Source organism: Sminthopsis crassicaudata, chromosome 4, assembly GCF_048593235.1.
Source record: "Sminthopsis crassicaudata isolate SCR6 chromosome 4, ASM4859323v1, whole genome shotgun sequence".
In the NCBI taxonomy this organism is placed as follows: Eukaryota; Metazoa; Chordata; class Mammalia; order Dasyuromorphia; family Dasyuridae; genus Sminthopsis; species Sminthopsis crassicaudata.
The window spans coordinates 273,040,649-273,065,156 of NC_133620.1; the positions used below are offsets into that span (position 1 = coordinate 273,040,649).

Below are 24,508 nucleotides of genomic sequence, written 5' to 3' on the forward strand. Positions count from 1 at the left end.
TCTCTCTCATATAATAAGCTTTGGATGCTTCAGAAGGCTGTGGGCCCAAATCTGCCTCAAACTAATGACTCAATTACCCTTCTGACCTAGTTTAACAAATAGCTGTCTCCATATTTACTTTAGAAAAATAAAACAATGCCCATGATGTGTTTTGAACTGTTCAAACTAAAAGGGGTAAATAAATTATAGTGTTATTTGTTTTTTTTACCACTTTTTTAAAAAGGAGCAGTGTGTGTGTGTGTGTGTGTGTGTGTGTGTGTGTGTGTGCGTGCGCACGCTTAGATACCTGCTTTAAATATATCTTCCTAGGAGACTCTTTACACCAACAAAATGGACAATTATTTAAACCTCTAAACTGTAAACTTCCTGTGGGCATTCTTTGGCTTCTTTTCCTCTGGCAATAGCATTTAATGTTCATAAATAACAATTATGAAATTGCTAATTAATCTTAATATTCACAATAAACAGCAGCATGGACAAAGTACAGAGGTATCAAATTTGGACCTCTCTACTCTCTAGCTGACCAGAACCAGATTGACATATAACAGGGTAATGTTTCACAAAATTAATAAAAACACAGTATAATAACTTAGTTAATGTGAAATTGTGGTTGTCTAAGTCAATATGTGACCATAGATTTCTTTGTATTTGAGTTTGATATCACTGCTGTGGTATATAGAAAAAAAGACTGCCTCAGTCAGGGATAATGGGTTCAAGTCTATTTCTAACATATTAGTGGGTAATTCTGGGACCTCTCTGTCTCCCCACAATAATGAGCTACAGAGCAGGTGCTGACCTGTATGAGTTAGTAGAAAGAGCTTCTATACCAAGGAAAACGTAACTCTAGTCCTTCCCTCACCCCCCCCATGTTAACAATACATATCTTATTTGTGTATGCTATACCATGATTTACAAAAAACAAAAACAAAAACAAAAAACTTTCACAAACATTCAGGGATTTTCTGATAAATGTTTTACAAGCTACTCTTAATTGGGGAGGGGTATACATAGGCCCACACATTTAAGTTTAATCTGCACTACTAAAATTTCTATCACTTTTGTGATAAAGAACCAAAGACTTTATGAAGCATAAGTTTATGCAGTTTGTGAATTATCAATTTATGAAGTATAAATGCTCACATCAAAAATTGCCTCTGTGGCCAAGTGAGAGCCAGTTCTATCACATCAGAGGACAATATACACTTCTCATGGGTAGAGACTATTTAATTTTTGTCTTTTTATTCCTAGCACGGTATCTGACTACACAGGCATGTAATATTTTTCAAACCAAAATGAATTAGCTAATTTGATACCTATGAGATAATCTGTTTAGATGAGAACACTGCTTAGTAATAGTGGTTTTCACCTTGTCCTATAATCACTGAACACTAATAATCATTTTTATTATAGCTCATATACTATCATACATGTACATGTATGTATACCATTAAAGAGACTAAGAAACCTTGTGGATACAAAGTTAGAAGTAATGAAAACCTGGAATCCAATCCAATTCGAGCCAATCCAACCTAATCTAATTTAACAAGTATTCTGTCTGCTATATGCAAAGTTCCATGTTAAGCAACTCAACAAGTTTTTGTCAAATGACTGCAATATGCAATGAGCCTGAGTTCAACACTAATCATACAAAGAAAAAATATCATCCTCTCAAGGAGCTCCATCTCTGCCATAAGATATGTGACTTCAGTTTTCTCATCTATAAACTAAAATAGCCATGCTTGTTTTTAAAGTTGTTTTCAGTCACATTTGACTCTTCATGACCCAATTGGGGATTTTCTTAGCAAAGATACTAGAATGATTTGCAATTTCTTTCTCCAGCTCATTTAAAGATGAGTAAACTGAGGATTCCATAGCTAGTAAGTGTCTGAGACTATATGTGAACTCAGGTCTATCTGACTCCAAACTGGGTGCTCTATCTACTACACCACTTCGCTGTCCCAACAGGAACTGTTATTCCTGTTGAATAGGATCAGATGAGATGGCATATGTAAATGCTTTGCAAATGTAAAGCATTGCATTGGATCCATTTATGATTCTTGTCGAGCATAAGTACAAACTGTAAGTTCACATTTTAGGAAAAAGCTTACATCTCCAGTTCATTTCCTTATAGAAATATTGAGTGGATTTTTTAATGCATTAGTTACTGTTATTATAGTATGTTATTTGGTTAAGAAATTAAGGTATTAAGCAATTACCATATCTGCTGAAATCCTTATGATTCATTCTCATTAAAATTTGACAATACCCTGAAAGAGCTATAGATTAAGAGGAATACTATAAACTTGTAAACATCATTATCCAATATTGAAATCTAGATGTTAGGGAACAAGCACTTTTTTGAATCTTTGCTGTTTTTCAATCTTCATGACCCCATTTGGGGTTTTCTTTGCTAAGATACTGCAACAGTTTGCCATTTCCTTTTTTACCTCATCTTACAGATGAGGAAACTGAAGCAAACAGGGTTAAAGGGCTTTGTCTAAGGTTACACAACTAGTTAGTGTTTGAGGCCAGATTGGAACCCAGAAAAAATTAGTCTTCCTAAGTCCAAGACCAGCTGTCTATCCATTGCACCGCCTAGCTGCCCCTTTTTGGATACCTACTTTGTTTAAAGCATCAAGCTAACAGTTAAGGAGGCAGAGAGGAAAGGAGAGAAGGCAGCATTAAAGAATTAGAAGGTATAGTCCCTATCCCTGAAAAGCTTATGAGATAATTGAGAAAGACAAACTATAAATATCAAATACGTGTGAACAATGACAAAATAATATGTCAAAAAGCCTGAAATAATATATTACAAAAATCAACTGGGGAAGTGAAGTGATTTGGAGGAAAATGGTTATGAAAGTAGAATAGGATTAATTTAATAGAGATTCTTGGAAGATATGAGTTTTGAACAGTTAACTAAAAAAAAGATAGCGAATTGGATTGGCAGAAAGCAGGCTCCACAGGATTTTTCATAGTGGAATCCTTTATTTTCTTGTTTGGACAATAGTTCTATTTTTGTTTCATTTTGTTATTATATAATCCTAGTAAGATAATAAACTCATTTGTTCACATTATTCATAATGCCTATCAGACTGTATGCTCAAGAAATATAATAGATAGAATTGAATTAAATTAAAGTAGGGGAAAGGAAATTAAAGGGTAATTAGGGGTACAGTGGATAGCATCCTGGGCTTGGAATCAGGAAAACTCATCTTCCTGAGTTCTAATTTGGCCTTAGTAACGTACCAGCTGTAGGACCCTGGAAAAGTCACTTTATTTTGCCACATTTTCCTCATTTATAAAATGAACTGGAGAATGAAATAGCAAAGCGCTCCAACAGCTCTGCCAAGAAAAGGGAGAAGGAGAGGGAGAAGGAGAGGGAGAGGGAAAGGGAGAGGGAGAGGGAGAGGGAGAAGGAGAGGGAAGAGGGAGGGGGAGAGGGAGAGGGGGAGGGAGGGGGAGAAGGAGAGGGAGAGGGAGAGGGAGAGGGAGAGGGAGAAGGAGAGGGAAGAGGGAGGGGAAGAGGGAGAGGGGGAGGGAGAGGGAGAGGGGGAGGGAGAGGGAGAGGGAGAGGGAGAGGGAGAGGGGAGAGGGAGAGGGATGAGGGATGAGGGAGAGGAAGAGGGAGAGGGAGAGGGAGAGGGGAGAGGGAGAGGGATGAGGGAGAGGAAGAGGGAAGGGGAGAGGGAGAGGGAGAGGGAGAGGGAGAGGGAGAGGGAGAGGGAGAGGGAGAGGGGAGAGGGAGAGGGAGAGGGAGAGGGGAGAGGGAGAGGGAGAGGGAGAGGGGAGAGGGAGAGGGAGAGGGAGAGGGGAGAGGGAGAGGGAGAGGGAGAGGGAGAGGGAGAGGGAGAGGGAGAGGGAGAGGGAGAGGGAGAGGGAGAGGGAGAGGGAGAGGGAGAGGGAGAGGGAGAGGGAGAGGGAGAGGGAGAGGGAGAGGGGAGAGGGAGAGGGATGAGGGATGAGGGAGAGGAAGAGGGAGAGGGAGAGGGAGAGGGGAGAGGGAGAGGGATGAGGGAGAGGAAGAGGGAAGGGGAGAGGGAGAGGGAGAGGGAGAGCGATGAGGGAGAGGAAGAGGGAGAGGGAGAGGGAGAGGTGGTTAAAAAAAAGGGAAAGGGAAAAAAAGAGGCAGAGACACACACAGAGACAGAGATGACAGACAGAGTAGAGAGAAACAGAGAGATGAGAGAGAAACACAAATATCCTTTTACTTGAATTACTTGAGTATTATCTTAATTCACTTCAAGACCTTAGATTTCAAAGTCTGAATTCAGTTATATAAAATTGAACAAATCAATATTCACTGACTTATGTTACCTCTTCCTAGAAATTTCCTGTTGTTTTCTCTAATCTATCTTTGACATTAATGAAATCAAACTCAGTGATATCAAATACAAATAGATGTTACACATTGATTTTGAAAAAAAAATCACAGATTAACATTATCTACACTGTATTGCATTTTTATTTATTTTTTTCAAACATTTCCCAATTACATTTTAATCTGGTTATAGGGATGCTCGCAGGAGTTTTGAAAGCCAGGAGTTTGACACCTCTGCTTTAAACAATTGCCAAACGGGACATCTAGGTGGTGCAGTGGATGGAGCACCAGCCTTTAATTCAGGAGAACCCGAGTTCAAATCTGGTCTCTGGCACTTAACACTTCCTATCTGTGTGACCCTGGGCAAGTCACTTAACCCCAGCCTCAGGGGGGAAAAAAATAAATAAAAATAAGCAATTGTCAAACAATCTTTCTACTGTCAGAACTTTTAGTTATCTTATTCTTCAGTTCAAAACCTTTCAAGAGCTCCCTATTGCCTACTACGCCATATCCAAACTTTTTAATTTGACATTCATTGTTATTGTTGGCGTTCATCTTTTGTTTTTGAAAGGGACTAATGACATCACAGGGGAAGTCTTGACTTGCAATTGAACTGGATTTAAGTGCAGCAAAGTCATCAGTCTCATTCTCCTCCCGAGTTATCAAAGTCCAGTGACAAGACAAAAGTCAAGACACCCGCTATGGCCCAGGATGCAGCGGATGACCTTGGTGTCTTTGTTGTTTGACCATCTGCTCCATAATACTTGTCTCAGTTGTCTTCGTGGCCTTTAGAACAAATTGTTCTCGTTAGCCCACCTCACTGACGGGTTTGAGTGCTACTGTGTCTTTTCAGCATTATCTTCTAATGTATCCCCTTCAGTATAGTCTACACTTCAGTGACACACACCTGACATTTTCCTGCTTCAGGCTGTTTGTTAGCTATGCCTGCTGAAATCCTACGTATCTCTTAAAGTCTCACTCAAATGCCATTTCCTCCATGACACCTTTGCTGATCCTTCTTCCTTTATTAACAAGATTTCCAGCTGTGGACCTCAGATATCACTTTATTTACACTTATTTGTTATGGTATATTTATTTGAATATGTGCCATATCCCTACTGGGAGTATAAGCTGTGTGATGGCAGAGCAATGTCCTATCTATTCTTGGTATTTTAACATTTCTTAAATAAAATAGAATTTAATTATTTATTTATCCAAATGAAAGAAAAATTAAGAAATACCATCCATAACATATCCCTTAAATAACATTCATATCTTCTGAATATCTACTACATGACTACTAGGATTGACTTAAGACAATCCTGTTCAATATAGTACTTTCTCTGAAGTCAGAGGAACTGGCTAGTCACTCTACCTTTGATATTTACTACTTGTATGAAGTCATTTAGATTTTTTGACCTTAATTTCCCAAACTATAATATAAAGAGACTGGATAAAGGACCTCCAGGATACATTATGGGCTCCATATTTTTTACTCTAGTCCTATAAGTTTCCACAATGATAAATAAGAAAATTATTAGGTATATAAAAATCCTAAAGGGAATTTGAATACATCCTCTCAATACACTACTGCCTTAAGAAAGTTCATATTCCCTTCTTATATCACTTACTAATTACTTAGTTCTCCCCAAAACTAGAACATTGGGGATGTTTACAAGAGGTAAGGGTTTCATTATTTTGTCCTTAAAGGAAAGCTTTGTTTTGAAACTATTATTGGGATATTGGGGAGGAGAGAATAAAGAAGGAGGGCAGACCAGTGATTTCTTCAGTGTGGGGAACTCTCAGTAGGGAAATTGCCTCCACCAATGCAGAGGCATAGCTGTTCTTCAATTTACAGTCAGAGAATTTCATGAACAACTGAAAGACTGAGTGGCATGCTGAGGAATTATAGCTAGTATTTGTCAGTGGGAAGAATTAAATCCGAGTTTTTTCTCAGTTTCAGGGCCCTCTTTCTATTCACTAGGTAGACTCTGCTACCAGAATAAACTAGTATAATTTTGGTTAGCTCCTCAAAAGGGACTCTAACACTTTAAGAAGATGCCCATAATTAATTTCAGACCAGAAATTAATAACAAAAAATTTTATATTATCATTTGGTTTCAAGCTGTAACAAAAGTATGTTTTGGCACTATTACTAACTGTTAGCAGCAAGTTCTGGAAACAGATGCAATCTTGATATGTGTCCTAAATATGAAACACATTGCAGAAAGACTTGGAGATAAAAATACATACTGCTTATGCACAGATCGTACTGGGCTATTTCCTGTCCTTATCAGCAACAAACGTTCCACTTGTTTTGCCCTTTCTTTGTTGTCTTTTTCACATCCCAGGTGAAAAAATTTTGTTTCCTCTCTTCCTCCTCCACTTCTCCTCTTTCCCTTCTATTCTCCCCACTTTGACATCTCCTTCCTATTTTAAGTGTATTATCTCAAGATGGTCATTTTCTCCTTTTTTTCCTCTCAAATCTCTCACTTTCTTTTTATGGAACTTTCACATACACTGAAGAGTTGAGATTAACAATATATAATTTAGAACAATACCAGGAAGCCCAACAAGCAAAGCTCTCAACTTTCTATCTATCCAGAAATCAAGAGTTTCATTCTCTTAGAATTGATTCCTCTCAAGACAACCTCTTAGAGTAGATTTAGGTATTCATTTCAGGGTTAAAAGGTGCTTAGGTCACCAGAAAGGGATCAAAAGTGAAAACCTTGCCATTTTGAAATATATCATTTAAAATGTGCCTAACATATAATTTGAAATGATCAAAACATTCAGCCAGTTAGCGTGCTTCCTTTCCCTGTACTCCTCAAGTACCTCTTCCCCATTATCCATTGCCAAACAAATGGCTGACTCATCTCCCTGCGCTTTCTATAGATGGGTGACAGTGGTGCAATGATCTCATGATTTTTCTATAACCTTTTGTCTTGCCTTTCCCCATCCTTTCCTCCTCTTTCTCCTCCAGAATGGTGGTTTCCTGTCTATATTATCATTTCTTGGAGTTCTCCAAAGTTTAAAAAATAAAGGCACCTGGGTGCCAGTAGAACACAAGGACCTTGAGGGCAGTAACTAGGTTTTTGGTTTTGTTTTATTTTGTTTTGTTTTGTCATTGTCTCCCTAAAATCTACCATAGGGCTTTAAGAGCACATTGCTACAGTGCACCAAGTTTGGAGTCAATCAGAAATACTTTAAACTTCTACTTACTGTGTGACTGAGCAAGTGACAAACTATTCTTCAAATAGAAAATGAGGAGGTTGGACTAGATGACTGTTAAGGTCCCTTCCAGCTCTAAAGCTATGATTTCCATCTGTCACTTAAATATTTGTGGGTTGGATAGAAATTGGAAGTGATATATTTTTGTTGTTGTTCACCTACATGAAAGAACGTTTAATTCATCTGACTTTGTTGCTGAAGAGATGGAAATAAATATATTTTTGCAACCCCAAAGAACCACTAATTAAATGCAAAAATGCTTTACACCAGCTAAGGATGGAAGAGACAACCATCTGGGCCATCTGCTGAAAATGTCTATCACACAGGAAGTATTCCTAGCAAGGAATGTCTGATAAGTTATACTATAATGGAATGTCACTTAAAAAAAAAAAAGAAAAGAAAAGAAATGGAGATTAAGAATTCTAAAGTGGAATGAGGTCATATTGATTTAAAATAAATATATCAGTAGGTTTACCACAATTTTCATCTGTCTTGTAAATGAGCAAAATTAGTTGATGTTCTCATACTTTCCTATTCTCTGTAATCATTTCTAACATTTACATAGCACCTAAAAGTTTACAAAGTAGTCTCTTTTGAGGCTGTGATCAAGAGCATGACTTCTGGGAATTTTCAGATTCCTAGCTAAGCATTATGTTATTTCTTATATTATGCACTGACACACTGAAAGGACAATTACACCTAAGATAACTGGCACACAGCTAACCTAAGGGTTAAGTCAAATTCATAGAATCTTTGAAGTCTATTACCCTACTCTCTAGCTCCCCTTTCTTCTCATTGAAAACTATTGTGAGAATACGTAGAATCTTTCTTTTTACAATAACCCTGAAAATTTTGCCTGAATTGAAACAATCCTCAGGTTTCTTTTTGGGATGATTTTCCATGAAATGCGTAAATATGCCCCCACTCTGAGCAGGTTTGACTCTTTTCATGACTAAATCTTTCTCCTATGCAAGCGTGGTTTTATATATGACAGAAATGAAACCTCATACAAACCACGGAAGAGAAACACGTATGAAACCAAAATCATACAGTGCACACTGGTTTCATTCTGAGTCCTAGAAACTCTACACAAACACTCACTCAAGCCATGACAACTCAACCTGCCTGAGTTAGTGGAACAGCCACGAACACTCCTCTGCTTCACTGTCCCCAAGTCATTCTGCAAAGATAAAAGGGTCCCCTCTGCTGCTACTTCCCCAGTACCACCCAGTGCAAAGCACAGCTAGCTGCAAATACTTTGCAGTTTGGGCCAACAGGTCAGCTTACCTTTTCTTTTCTTTCCCCCTTTTTTTTTTGGGGGGGGGTGTTGGCTAGTGAAATCAAGGAACTTTTAAGAATGTAGAGATACTAAAGCAATCACAGTCAATATAAAAGAGAAAAAAAATTGTCAAACACTCAACTTGTTAATGTCTTGAATGCTTTTGTTTAGGGTCCATTAAGTTTAACAACTTCCCCCGTGGCTTTAAATGAGGGCTGCTTCAAAATAAGAGTGGCTCTTATTAAACTTAATTACTTGCCCTGTGGCTTCCATGCCAAAGGTGTGTCTACCAAGCAGGTGTCGGCTAAAAAGCAGGGCTGTCTCCAGAGTAAAACAAACAAAAAAAAAATCCCAGAAAACAAAAACAAACACCTTTTTATGAAGTTTTCGCTTTGGCTTTCATATGTTGTTACAGTTTTGTAGTTCTAGTTTTTTAGGGGGTATCCTTATGAAATAAAAGCTGACCCTGCCCATGGCTTAGTGCAGTACATTACCGTAGGATCAGAATGAGCAGCAAGAATATAGGGAGTGGAATGAGAAAACTTGGGTTCAAATCTTAGCTCTGCTAAGTCTTCTCCTCTATAAAATGAGGGAATTGGGCTTGACCAGGAGTTCTTAACCTGGTACCCATGAACTTGTTTTTCAAACTGTATTTATAACTATTTCCATATGATTGGTTTCCCTTCTAATTACATGAATCGCTGTACATTTAGTAGCATGCTCCAGAGAAGGGTCCCTGAGCTTTGCCAGAGAGCACATAACTCCAAAAAAGGTTAAGGGCTTGCTGAACTAGAGGATATTGGAATCACAGGATCATAGATTCAGAGTTGGAAGAGACATCAGAGGCCATCTAGCCTAAACCCTTCATTTCATAGGTAAGGAAACTCAGGCCCACTGAGGTGATGTAATCTGCTCAATGTCACAAAATTAGTAGCTGTCAAGAAGGGTCTGAACCCCATTTCCTTACAATATTCCATGATCCTTCCTTCTAATATCTTGTCCACCTTTAAATCTACATATCTATCATATGTAGTAGAAGTTGGTCATGGGGCTTATTTTAAATTACTTAGACCCAATAATGTTGGGTTGTTAATACTCCCCCAATCCCTGAAGAAGAAAAAAACAATAATAACACCTCCCCAGGCCTCAGATGCCCAGATGGGGATTTTCTACCAGCAATTTCTAGATTCTGTGATTGTACTGAAAACATTTTGTTTGTCATAATTCGATTCATTTAGTTGATTGGGTTGACCTTTCAAGATACTAGAGCTTAGTGTAACAAATGCCTTGGAAGGTCCTGTGTGGTTGGCTATTTAAGGGAATTATTAATTCTTATACTTCAAGACTCTGATAGATCCTGTCATTTCCACAGTTGTGGTTCCTTTTTCTACCATTGTTCATCCCAAATCTTCCATACAATTTTCCTAAGCTGCATCCTATCCTGCAGCTCCGTTTATTCTGTAGCAAAATGGGAATCACGAATCCTTGCAAATAATCCTTTGCTCATTCACCACTACTTACTTTATTGAAACATTTTCTTTCAAAGTCACCATTGTCTCTTCATTGTTCATTCCAATGATTTTTACTCTATCCTTATTCTTGATGAATCCTCCCCTGATTCCCTATTCCCTGATCTTTTAGTACCCTGATCTTTATTTAGTTTGCATTTCCCTATATGTCTACATATAAGAACCTTTAGGGCAGAGGGATGCTTCACTTTTATCTCAGTATCCTCAGTGGTTAGAACACTTTTTGGCACAAAGTAATTACTTCATAAATGATTGACTAATTGGATTTTACTTGTCCTTGTAATGGCCTCCAGAGAAATAATTATAAATCTTGGTGTCAAGTGTCACAAATGCTTTGAATATCAAAAATATTGTGTGAATGTTATCATGATTATGGAGACAATGGATGGATGTGTATGTGTGTGTGTTTCTCCCTTCCTTATTCTGACATTCCCTTGTCTTAACCAAATTCAGTAAGGAATAACCTAGTAGTACCAGGATTTCAACACCAGATTTCAATATGGCTATTCTGTGAATATTTTTAGGGCATAATATGATGAAATAAAATTATTTTTATTAAAAGAGGGCCAATAAGCAAGTATGTGAATGCACTTAAGGGCTATATTTAAAGGAATTCTATATCAAATTCTTTTTTTTCACATACTAATTGTCAAACTCTAAGTAAGGGTTGAAAAACTGATTACTAAACCAATCATTTCTATATGTATCATAATTTATTTATTGTCTCATTATAAGGTTGACTCAATTATAAGAGTGCTATGATATGGTCTTCCTAAGGTTAGCCCTAGATACATTATATTTCCTTAAAGAAATACGTGGCTCATCATATTTGCACATGAGTCCCTGAAAGAAATGGTTTTAATGGGTACAGTGTTCTTCAGATGTTACATAAGGGTACCAAAAGGAACAATTCCGAGGGAATTCAAAATGGCAACTGCACCAAATAATTCTGCCCAACGTAACTCTCCATAAGGACTCTCCCTACCTAGAAACAAGGCTGGATGTATCAGGGTTCCTCCAGCTTCCTGACAGCTTAAGTCCAATTGTTTCTTCCTTTTATACCAAATGCTGACAAGAGGGATTTTCTGTTCTATTTTATTAAATGTTTATACAGTACCTCTCACCTGGGCATTAAAGTATTTCTCTTGTAATGATTCAAGGAAATGTTAGAGAAGGTGGGAAGAAACTGGACTAAATTCAGTTCAAAACTAGTTTAAAGCAGAGACTTGTTCTCCACTCTTGCCCTGGGTCAATATGAGGCTGGCTCATGAGTCAATTTCTGGCAACACCTTCCTTCCCTGTAGAATGGGAATGTGTATGTGTAACTATTTCGTGATGCTCTGAACACTATTCATTTTAAGGGGATTGGAAACACTCTTAACTAACTTGAATGCCAAGCTGTCTTAATTATCACATATATGGATTCTTTTCATTGTTGGCTTTCTTAGTAGTCTGTAGTTGGGTTTTTCTTTTCTTACTATGTTCTTGCCCTTTTATATAAGGAATATTCTTCATAAGTAAATCCCTCAGGTAGTTAATTTTCCAGCTATTTTATTCCCAACTAGAGGTGAGTCACCTAGGTTTTTCAGGAAGCCACATGGCCAAATCTAACTGTTTTAACTACAAAGAACTGAGCAGATTAATGGAAATAGGACCCAAACAGAAACAAGTCTTCAAAAGTCTATTAATTAATTAATTAACTAATTAATATGGCACTGTTCAAAAAAAAAACAAAACAAAACCCTAGTCTTTCAGAAGGAAGAGAAAGTTAGTAGAGACTCACTGTTGTCATACACTCAAGCCTTCAATTCCATCTAAACACTCATCTTTCTGTTTTTTATCTGCCTAAATGAGGTGGAGATCCCAATAAACAGAGAATAAGTCTATTTTTATATTATATGACTTCAGAAATATGTATACCAATTGTAACAATGAAAAACAGTGACATGTTGTTTTCCAAAGAACTCTGTCCCCTGCCACCCCAAACCCACTTCCCTCCCTACTCACCCCCAAGAGAATCCATCTGCTGCAGAAAATATGGTGTGCACTAGGACCAGAGAGAACTTTTCCTGCTATTTGCTTGAGAAACAAAGCTTTCCCTCCTCCCAAGTTGAAAGAAATAAAGGAGTCTGAACTAATCAAAACCTGCAAGCCTGCTGGCGGAGGTTCAACTTGTCAGTGATGCAACTCAGCGGAGTGAATAACGGCTGCGAGCTTTGCAGAAAATGAGAGAGAGACATACAGACAGAGAGAAACAGAGACAGGGACACAAAGAGAAAGAAAGAAAGAAAGAAATTAACCTGGCCAGGAGTCAAACAGGTGTATGGGGCCTGAAAACTTGGATGGGGAACAGTGTCTGGCAAACACAGGAAGTCAGACACAGAATCCAATTCTTTCTGGTCTTTGTTTTGGTGTTTGTTGTTATTTTAGAAAATTGAGACTTGCTTGATTCATATGATACACACTGTTGTTTAGCCAGAGGCTCTTCAACCCTTCTCTTACTGCCTGTCAGCAATCTTCATGGGACCCTTCCTGGTGATTTAAAAAAAATGGATTATCTGAGATAAAGAGGACCACCTGACTGTTTAACATAGGCAACTTGACTGTGTCCCAGAAGTCCTTGCAGTGCCTTTCAGAGGATGGAAGCACAAGCGCTTGCACATATGATGCGACAGACAGAAGTATGATATGTTTTGTATGGATTCCTAAGAAAAAGCTGCCTCTACTTTGATCAGTCTGAGGCCACATAACTTTTTTCAATGTCTGCAGGGTAACTGCAGCCTGAAGTGACTAGACCAGTTTCTGATAAGAATCTTAAGCACACATGAGTTCTCAGGGAACTGGCTTCCTTGAACTCCTGGGATTTTAAAAGAGGAAGCGTTTAGGACCTAAAGAAGAAATAAATAGAGGGTTATGTCATCAATCTGTAATCTTGTAGTTAGCTGTATTTAGGTGGGGAAAGCAGAGAAAGTAACACAAGCAAAAGGAGGTTTGGGGTAAGAGAGGCTTTCAGGGGGAAAAAACCCTGCTTATCAGATGGGATTTCCCACAGTGGAATAGTATTCAGCAAGATAATAAAATAAGTGCTAAGGAAGTACTATCTTAAGAAAATGACACTAATATTTGATAAGTTTTCATTTCTTGCTGACTCTTAAAATTTAGAGGTACCTGACCCTCACATTTTGGAAACCTAACTTCCATATTGTCACACCTTTCCCCACTCCCCTTCAAAACAGAGAATTATTCTAAGTTTTTACAAGGTCGTCTCGGCCCATCTTGTTTCCATCTCCACTATGCCACTATGTGTTTCTGGATTTTAATTGAAATATAGTCTTTACCTGAAATTCGTCTGGGCACATCGGTGATGGCAGGAAGCCCCGTACCCCGGGTGGAGGACAGAGGGGTGGTGGAATGAATGGATGGTGATGTCATCTGGCTCAGGTAGGATGGGTATGACTGGTCATATGACCATGGAGGGGATGACTGTGCCTGCCTAGGGTCTAGGAGGGGAAAGAGAAAAGAAACAGAAAAAAAAAAAAAGATTTATGATACCAGAAACTAAAACCTTGGTAAGCATGGATATCATCACAAAATTTAGGAAAAATAAAGTAGGAAAGATGAGAATAAGGAATGATGACTCCATACCCCCAACCCAACCTAACCCTGAGATTTTCTATTTACAATGAAAACGGTAGATTATAACCCATCTTGAGACTGTTCTTGGTCCTTCACTGGCATAATTCAAATGGCAAAATCCTTTTTAGGCTTTTATGAATTAACCTGAATTTTCTGAATTAATTAATTTTCTTAATTGCTTAAGTACATAAAATGTTCTCCAAAGCACTTCAGATCTGATTTGTTGATTCTACTTTGTTCTTATATAAAATCACATGGTTCCGTATCACAGTTGGGTAATAAGGCCCAGGGTTTCTTGGGGGTAGGGGAAAGAGAGGAAATGCAAGGAGGCAGAGATACAGTATAAATTTTTCTTGTGCTATCACTGAACTTAAAAACTGTCTTTAAGGAAAAAGACAAAATTGGATTTTGAAGCCTGCTACCTTCATTATTTGACTTCAACATAAAGCACTTGGGTGTCTGACTTGGAGAAAATGACCCAAAAGAGGAAGCTGGGAAAAGTGTTTTTAATCCCATTAGCATTTGCCCCAAAGATGTCATATGTTTGGAATGTGGCCTACTGTTACCTACAGTCACTGCAATAATAATAGTAATAATGGGCCGCCAACTGGTGGGGCTTAGCCAATGAAAGCTGACAATGTCTTTTGATGTACTACAACAGATTCTTCAGAGGGAATATCTTAAAGCTGAGTAGACTGAGGAAAATGGTAGTATACTACCCAAAAAAGACAAAGTAAGTCTACTATATGATTCCAAAATGAAGTTTTTCAAATAACTTTGCTTTTAGGTAAGGGTTAGTGTTTCAAGACTAAGACCAAACTTCTGTAATAGACATTTTTTAAGCAGTGATGAAAAAAATAAAAAGCCAAACATGTCCTAACTTATCACAAGTTAATTTGTTAGAGTTCATGCATACAGTAGGGATGTTTTCCACACTTTAGTTTATATCTGAATCAGCTCTTATGGATCAGGAAAAAATTTTGCTTTTCTCCTCTTAATTCCCTAATCCCCCAAATCAGAGACCTTTATTTGAAAGGGAATAAGTTTATAAAATACCACCATAGTAGAACTTGGGTTTGAAGAAATGAGTATCTATATATGAAGAGGGGTTTTCTGAAAGAGATCCAGCCTTGAATCATCCCACTCCTTGCTTTTTCCACACACAGCCAAAGTATTTCCAGCTACTTATTGTTTATTTGCTCAGTTAGGGCATAATTTATTTGAAGAGCTGTCTAAATGGAGCATGTTTCCTTGAATTTAAAAAAATCCAAATATGGATATTTGTAAATATATAGGCACATATGGGAATCCTATTCAATTTATCTTTAAGGGAATTAACCCTTTATTTTTTTTTGTTAATATTAAGGCTCAGCAAAGTAAATGGTTAATATAAACTCTCCTTTTAGAAATCTGAGGGATATTTGATAATTAAATGTAATGAACTTCTGTTGGCAGTATTTCAAATCTGAGTGACTGGTAGTTGTTATATCTGATATTGACATACTTCCCTGCCTTGCATCGTTAATATAATTCACTATTCAGAGAAATGATACATAATCTTCATCTGGAAAGTGTATGATTCCTAACTGCCCTGCAAAGCACTCTTATAAAACAAAAGATTTTGCTTAAGCAAAATTCTCAATAAATGAAAAGAACTAGAGACAGTTCAGACTCTGAATTAAGTAGACTTTAAAGTGGAACTCAGATGCTAACTAAAGTTTTCTCTATCTTAATTTGATACAACATTCTGAAAAGTCAACCAACTTTTCCTAAAGTCCATTTCTTTCTTTATACAAAATATGAATAAAAGCAATTTCATATGAAATTTGAAAACCAAGGAAAATGTAAAAAAAAACTTCAAAATGTAAAAGCAATTAATATGACTAGCTTACAAAAGTTATAATAGGAATATAAATTAAAGGAATTAGGAGCATTTAATCCAGATATGAGAAAAAAAGAAGTACAACAGAAAGAACTCTGCCTTTCACTTAGCATCTGTTTGACATTGGGCAAACTGTTTCACTAACAAAATGGCACAGTGGAGTCAGGAAGTCCTGAATCCAAATTCAGTCTCAGACACTTAGTAAAAACCAATAGACAACTGGAGTTGTCCTGGATAATTTACATATTTTTTAAAGGTAGATCTTCAAGAACAGAGATATTACAACTAAGAGACTTCAACTATATACATATACATATATATATGTGTGTGTGTGTGTGTGTGTGTATGTGTTTGTATATATGTATAAAATCAGGACAGTGGTGCTCTTTTATTTATCCTTGCCACTGAGGCTTTAAAGATTTTAATTACAGTTATAATGTTTTAAGTTAGACACAAGAAAGAGTTTCCTGATTGGATGAGTTATAACTAGTAAATTTTATAAGGAAATGGTATATTTTTCTTCTCTAAAGATTTTAGGAAGAAAACGAAACTTCTGGGTTCAGTCCAACCATGTTTAAAACCAGCCAACACTTCAAAGTTTATGTCTTAAGATTATGAATTTTCATCTCTCTTACATAAGAATATGGTCTGCTGAGTCAGATCAGTAGTTCACATCCAGCCCAGTGTTCTAGATCTAATAATTATACCATTAGAATTTTTTTTAACTTTTAAAAAAATTATCATCTTTTGGGGTTATTTTTAAAGAATGTTTTTATTTTATTTTTTCTTAATTACAGAGTAAAAACAATTTTAATTTTATTTTTAAATGGTTTCTGAGTTCCAAATTTCTTCCTTCCCTTCTTCTCTTCCCCCCCACCTTGAGAAGGCAAGAGCTTTGAAAAAAAATTATACATGTGCAGACATGTAAAACATATTTCCATATTAGCCATATTGCAAAAGAGATCAAAGATCAAAAAACAAAAACAAGAAAAAATAAAGTAAAAAAAAATGGACTCTTCAATCTATCTTCAGACTTCATTAACCCTTTCTTTGGCGGTGGAGAGTATTTTTCATCCTGAGTCCTTTGAACTGTCTTAGGTCATTATATTACTGAAAATAGCTAAATCATTGATCAATCTACAAGATTATTATTACTATGTACAATGTTCTCCTGGTTCTGTTCACTTCACTTTGCATCAATTCATGTAATTCTTCCAGTTTTTCTGAAACCATGTTACTTGTTATTTCTTATAGCATAATAGTATTTCCTCAAAATAAAATGCCACAATTTCTTCAGCCATTCCAAGGAAATGTTTTATGAAAGAAAGTATAATTGTTTTCCATACACAAAAGACCAGTAATAACTATCCCCCCTAACAACCCTAATTTTCTCTGATAACCTTTTATGGCACTGTCAGCCTAATTATCTTATCTAAATTCTTCTTTCAGCTATTCACACAGTACAACAACTTGTCTTGATTTTCAAGGTAGTAGACTTCCTAAGTTTGATAATTTATTTAGTATTAGAAAGAACCTTTCCCAGTACTTCAGAAATTCACAGGACAAGAGATCACAGTTGACTAAAGATCATTGATTGAACTGACTGGACTAGAATTTTCTAGTCCAATCTTCTCATTTTATAGATAAAAACATGAGGTCCAAAACCCAAAGAGATTGGACTAAAAAAAAACTTCTGACTCCAAATATAGCACTCATATGACTGAACCAACCTATTTTTCTATTCTGATTATTGCTGAAAAAGTCCATGTTGTTTCTCTTTTTACATGCTATGAGCCTATTGAAGACCTTAACTTAAAAAGGCTAACGTCCCCCACTGCATCCAAGACCATCTCCAGTCATCCTCATCTATATCTGGCCACTGGAACCAGATGGCTATGGAAGAGAAAGTAAGGCTGGTTACCTTGTACAATTCACCTTTCTAATATCATGGTCCTTTTCAATAATAAAGGACAAATAACAACAATAACAAGCTATGAATTTTTTTAATGCTTATGCTATGTTTTCCTTCTTTGTCTGTGCCCTAACTTCAGATCAAAGCCATCACCAAGAATTTACTAAGTATCTACTCTGTGCCAGGCTAAGGGCCAACGATATTAAAAAAGAGACAAAAATAGTCCCTGCCCTCAAGAAACTCATAATCTAGAGGGAAAACAACATTAGAAACAAGTGTATACAAACAAGATATATACAAGATAAATTTGGAGATGCTCTGAAAAGGAAGATACCAACTTAAGGAAGAATGAAAAAGGCTTATAATTTAAAAAAAGTCAAATGAAGGCCATATAAGTCAATATTTTAAAAGCTGGCATACTGCCTTTGTTCATTCACTATAACCCAACATTATTAAATAATATTAAAGATCTCTAAGCAACATTAAAACTCTGTTACATGGTATCCTCCAACTATATAAGTATAGCATATTTGCTATTTAAGAAGACTAGTTCTGAAAATAGGAAAAGTCATCTTAACCTGCAATATCAAAAGCTCTGTGGTCTCAGCTTCCTGAAGAACTGAGGAAACCAAAAATCTTTTTTTAAAGAACTGGGATGACTCAAGACAAGTGATAAAGATGCTCCTTCGATTTTTCTCTAATCAGTTGAGGTCACTGACAGGGACAGGGCAGAGAACAAAGATCTATGTCACACTGACAGTGTATTCTGTTGATAGACTATTAACAAACAGGAAACTGAAGTTTCAGTCTCCGTCTCATTGTCTAATGTTCTAGGCATCAAATATAATCCTTCCTTTAATTAAATTGATTGATTTGTTTCTGGGTGTGCCTGGATGTCATTACCTCTCCCTAAAATCCCTTCCCCCTCCTTCCTCTTAAGTAGAAAGGTCCTTTTTCCTCTGTTTCTGCTTCTCAAAGAAAAGATGTAAATCAAATATCCTGATCCAATTGGGCCTGGGAATAGACACTGAGGTGAGACTGTGACACCTTTAAGTCACAAAGTTTCTTTGCAAGCAGCTGCAACCTTTAAAAAAGAGGAGCTATATTTTGTGGTGGCAAGGAACTAGAAATTTTGTGGATGCCCATCAGATGGGGAATGGATGAATAAGTTATAACATATGAATGGTATGGAATATTATTGTTTTATTAAAAAAATAAAGATGAGCAGGCTGATTTTAGAAAAGCCTGGAGAGACTTACACGAACTGATGCTAAGTGAAGTGAGTAGAACCAGGAGACCATGGTACACAGAAACAAGATTATGTGATGATTAATTTTGAGACTTGGCTCTTTGCAACAATGAAGTGATTCAAGTTAATTCCAATAGACTGTGATGTGACAAGCTATCTGCATCCAGAGGGAGAACTATAGAAAAATGAATGTGGATCAAAGCACAGTATTTTCACTTTTGTTGTTGTTGTTTTTTGCTTATATATTTTTCTTTCTCTTTTTGATCTGATTTTTCTTGTGCAACATGCAAATATGAAAATATGTTTAGAAGAACTGCACATGTTTAATCTATATTGAATGCTTTCTGTCTATGGAGGGAGGAAGAAATTAAAACACCAGGTTTTGCAAAGGTGAATGTTGAAAACTATCTTTGCATGGATTTGGAAAAAAAAGCTATTAAAGTAATAAACTAAAAAATAAAATAAAATGGGAAAAAAAGAGAGGGACTAAAATGGGGAATACAAAAAGATTCATAAAGATGTAGAACTGTTCACCAACTTCTAAAGAATTTGTTGAGAATTTAAAAATTCATGTCATAATGGAAAGGATCATGGCTTTGTATTTAAGAGATCTGGGTCCCAGACTCACTGAAAGCTCTTCTGACCTCACCTGAAAAATAAATTATACCTTGTTCAATACTGTCACAATTTTATATTTTCACTGACATGAAGAAATGCATAAATAGTTGTATCTCCATTTCCTTAAGGGCAGCTAGATAGTACAATGGATAGAGTACTCACTTGAAGTGAGGAGGGTCTTAGTTCAAATCTAGTCTCAGATGCTTACTAGCTATGCGATTTTGAACAAATCACTTACCCCCTATTTGCCTCAGTCCCTCATTTGTAAAATGGGAATACACGGAAAAGGAAGTGGCAAACCACTCCAGTATCTTTACCAAGAAAACCCCATGGACTTAAATGGACATGACTAAATGACTCAACAACAACAATTCCTCCAACATTTATTACATTTATTAAGCATCTATTATGGATAAGACACTGAAGTATACACAGATAATTCAAGAGGCTACAAAGCTGTGGGACGATTGGGCACTGTTCACTGCCCCATACTGCCACCTTTTTACCCTATTATCTCTTTCCTTCTTAAAAGCAAAAGCAAAGGTCTTCGGCCTTGAGGAATCTGCATCCTCCTAAAAGTTATAACATTAACAGAGATAAACAAAAAGGAAATATATGCAAAATCATTTCATAAGGAAGACATCATCATGACCTGGGATGATTAGGAAAGGCTTCTTGTAAAAGGTGGTACTTTGGTTATGCCTTGAAAAAATCTGGAAAGTAGAAAAGCTTGTCTATATTAATTACGTAGTTTAGAGATACACATTACAAGTACACTTTAAAAGGATGGTTTTTGGCACAAACTCCTGAGAGCCCTGAAGAACAAGATGTTATATATAAAAGCAGAGAAAAAGGATGAGGCGATAGAAAGAATCAAAGCATCCTAGATATCTTGATGATGATGGTGGTGATGGTGATGAAAATAGTGATGATGCTAATGATGGTGATACCTTACATTTATTTGGGACTTTGAAGTTTGCAAAGTATTTTACACATGTTTTCCCATTTGATCTGGGGATCAATTCTGGAAGGATAGGTGCTACTATTCAAATTTTAACAGAGTTAAAAACTGAGGTAAAGAAATGTTAAGTGGCCTCTAAAGAGTTATATAGCTAGTAAGTCTCTGAGGCAGAATTTGAACACAGTCCTTTGTCACTTTGTTCCCTAATTTCTTCCTTTATGAAATGAGGAACCTGGGATCTGCTTCCAGAAAAGAACGGGAGGACATGAGCTTTTGTATTATGTATTATAATACATAATTATAATACATAAAATCATTATGTACTAATGATTTTAATATATAACACGAAAACTTAAAAGAAAATAGCCAGATTTTCAAGAGAAAACTTTGTTCCAAGAGAAGGTGAGGAACTATATCATAAGTAGTGTTAGAGTTATTTTTTCCTTTCAGGAAAAGGAGGCAAAATTTTTTGTGTGAAGTGTGAGGCAGGATGTTATTGATTTAAAAATGACTAAATGGTCAAAACAATGCCTTGTTCCTCAGCTCTCTTTATTGATAATGGGCACAGAACAAATTAAAAAATAGTAACCTAAATAAGCATTTAAACTACCATTATTACCAGAGATATACAGAAATATGTCCTAATGGAAAGTTCTCAGTCTAAGTCCCAGTTCTGTTATCTTTCAGCTGTTATAGCTCTAGGCAAGCCCCCTCTCCACTTTGGGTCTCACTTCCCCTGTAAAAGGCAAAGACTGGACTGCATGGCCTTTGAAGTCCTTTCCCAACTCTAGACTTATAATCCTATTATCCTTCTTTGGACAGCTATTCTTTCATCTGTAAAATGAGTAGATAGGACTAGTTTATCTATATTATAAATTCTATAAGGTTCCTTCCAGCTCTAATACTCTCTAACATCTCTAATACCCAATGTTAGTCACCTGCTGGGCCCTTGAGTTTTACTAGTGTCCCCTTACAGAAGAAAATAGCAACCTCTCTTTAAAGCAGAAAGATAGTTGTCAAAAATTCAACTTAATTTTCTCTTCTTTGTCTCAGAAAGAAGTTTTTTGAAAATCATGGAGAGGGAACATAATTAGTTCTTTAAAGAACCTTCTGACATCAGCTGTGCTCTTGTAATTTTCTGTGGACCCAACCAGAGCTATGATTTCTAAACAATTACAGAACTTAAGAAACTTATACTCTTCTCACGAGTGACTAGATCAGTCTAGACAAGAGATTCTTACATCTTTTTTTCCTGTCATAACCCTCTGCCAGTCTGGTGAAACCTATGGACTCCTCAGAATAATATCTTAAATGCATCAAACAAAATCAAATCTACTGAAATAAAACCTCCAAAATATTAAAATTGCTAAGTTCACAGATACTCTCCCCAAAATATATATCTGTGAACCCTAGGTTAAAAATCTCTGACTACAGTCTCTCTTTCCAAGCTCCTAATAGGCATATTTCAACTTTTTAAGTCCTACAAAGGATGAGATTTTTCATAGGCCATCTCTGTGAGTCAATCAATTTTGTGTATTCTGAACCACTAGCTGTGGTAGATGATATGGGGGAAAATAAAAGAAATAATAGACATGGCCCTAGACCTCAGAGAGTTTACAGTCTGCATGGGAGACTGGACATGAAACATGTTAACATGAAACAATTTGACACAAAGCAATATGGAATGATGCATTGTTAAATCTTCTTAAGTAAGAATCTTCAAAGAATACACTTGTACTTAAAAAAAAATTCTGTGAGGAAAGGGTTTCTTGAAAGAAACCACAGGAGCACAAACATGAGTCTCTTTAAAAGTCAGTCTTTTTGTGTGTTTCCGCCACCAGGCCTTCATGAAGGCAGTAACTGCATCTGCTTCCCACTCTATAAAATGCTATAGGCTGGCTACACTACCTAGCAATGTGCAGGGGAGGGGGAGTCAGTAAATATTAATTGGGGGAAGGGAGAGGATTTTAGTATGCTGAAGACGGTTTTGCATCAGAGCTCACCTTTTAAGTGAAAGCTAACATTTCTTCAGATGAAATCTACAGTAAGATAATAAAACTTTCCCCTTCAGGTGGGTTACAGATCTCATGACGTTCAACCCCTTGGTAAGGAGTTGGAAAGTCTGCACAATGTCACAAGAAGCATCGTGGGCCATTACAGCTTTCTGTGACTAAAAGGCCAAAGTGCAATAACTTCCCCAGTATAAATTTTTTAAAGCCTGTATGTTCATCTCACGATCAAGCACAGAGCAAGCAGAGCAGAAATCAGAAATTTAAGGGGGAGAACACCCTAACAGAACAGGATGATTGTACTTAAGGAGATAGAGGAAGAGGAGGTACAGAGAGATGAAAAGATGGAGGAAGAGAAGGAAGAAGAGATGAAGAAGGAGGAAGATGAAATAGAGAAGAAAAGAAAAGGAGAAGGAAAATTCTCATATTATAATAATAATAAAACAATAATAGGTTTAGGGGAGGGGTAAGTAGTCAAGCTGCCAGAAAGCTTTACAAAGGTTCAGTTTTTTTTTTTTTTTTTAAGGCTATACTTGAAAATTCAGTGATTACTAATAGCAGTCCTCCTTTTGCAAACATTTTTGTTATGCATGTGTGGGTGTGAAGAAAGGGCTGCTTTCGTAAGACTCACAACAGGGCATATCATGCACATGGTGCTGAGCTTCATGCAGAGATGGGCTGAAACAAGTCAGCAGGGGCAAGGCCTAAACTAACACACAAATAGCTCCTTCCTGTTCACACTGCCAGGTAAGCTTCTGGGGAACACGAAATGTCAAGAGCTATTGTTTTCTTCCTCAGCCTGGTGCCTCTGCTGCAAGGGGCTATCGCATTTGGGGGAATCAGGAGTCCCTGGATTCTCCCTCTTTGGATCCCAACATCTCTCTGCATCTCAAAGCAGAAACCACTGAGAAGGCATCAGAGGTTTCTTAGGTTTATCAAAGCGACTGGAACTTAACACAAAGTCACAGTGTTCAAGGGCAGCTATCTTAAATTTCACCAGGATCAGAGAGAGCCAATGAACTCAATTGAGAAAAGTGGTTTCACAATTTCCTATGTCAGAAATCCCCATCATATTATTGTTACACACACACATCCATCAATCCTCACTTGAAAGCAATCCCCATTTGAAAGCGGAGGGAGTTCTGACCATGCATTTCACCACAAAAACTATATCAAGTTAAATTCTATTCCTGCCACTAAGCCTTCCCAGCTACCACCAAATGTCCAAGTATTGATATTTCAAAATGAATTTTACACAGATCTTCAGCTTTTTTTTTTGGCATCATAAAACATTATCTCCAAACATATAGATAGCTCCAACAGGGTAATAAAATGTAAATAATATTGGATTAAGAATTAGATTAACTAGGATATACTATAACATATTTAACATGTATGGGACTGCCTGCCATCTAGGAGAGGAGATAGAGGGAAGGAGGGACAATTCGGAACAGAAGTGAGTGCAAGGGATAATGTTGTAAAAAAAATTACCTATGAATATGTACTGTCAAAAAAAGTTATAATTATAAAATTAATAAAAAAGTATTTTAAAAAAAGAATTAGATTAAACTGGAACACTTAGGTGATACAGGAGTCTGAAGGACCTGAGTTCAACTCCAATCTCAGATACTGACACTTACTAGCTGACCTTAGAAAAGTCATTTAACCCCTAATTGCTTAATGCAAAAAAAAAAAAGTAACAGGAGACTAACAACATTTCTCAGATAGTCTCCTTCTTTCTACTCATACATAAACCACTCTGATTCAGGTCCTTGTCACCTCTATCCAGAATTATTACAACAGTCTCTTAACTGGTTTCCCTTCCTCAAGCCTCTCCCCACTCTAATCCATCTTCCATCTAGTTGACAAAGTGACTTTGAA

General features: G+C 36.8%; 1 protein-coding gene across 1 annotated transcript in view; it reads right to left on the reverse strand.

Moving 5' to 3' along the window:
* The window catches only part of RUNX2 (RUNX family transcription factor 2), a 256,627-nt gene that overhangs the window by 34,344 nt on the left and 197,775 nt on the right, over positions 1-24,508 (reverse strand). Inside the window, exon 6 of the mRNA XM_074310757.1 lies at positions 13,699-13,860. Within this exon, the coding sequence (XP_074166858.1) occupies positions 13,699-13,860 (162 nt within the window). The remainder of the gene's footprint in view (positions 1-13,698; positions 13,861-24,508) is intronic.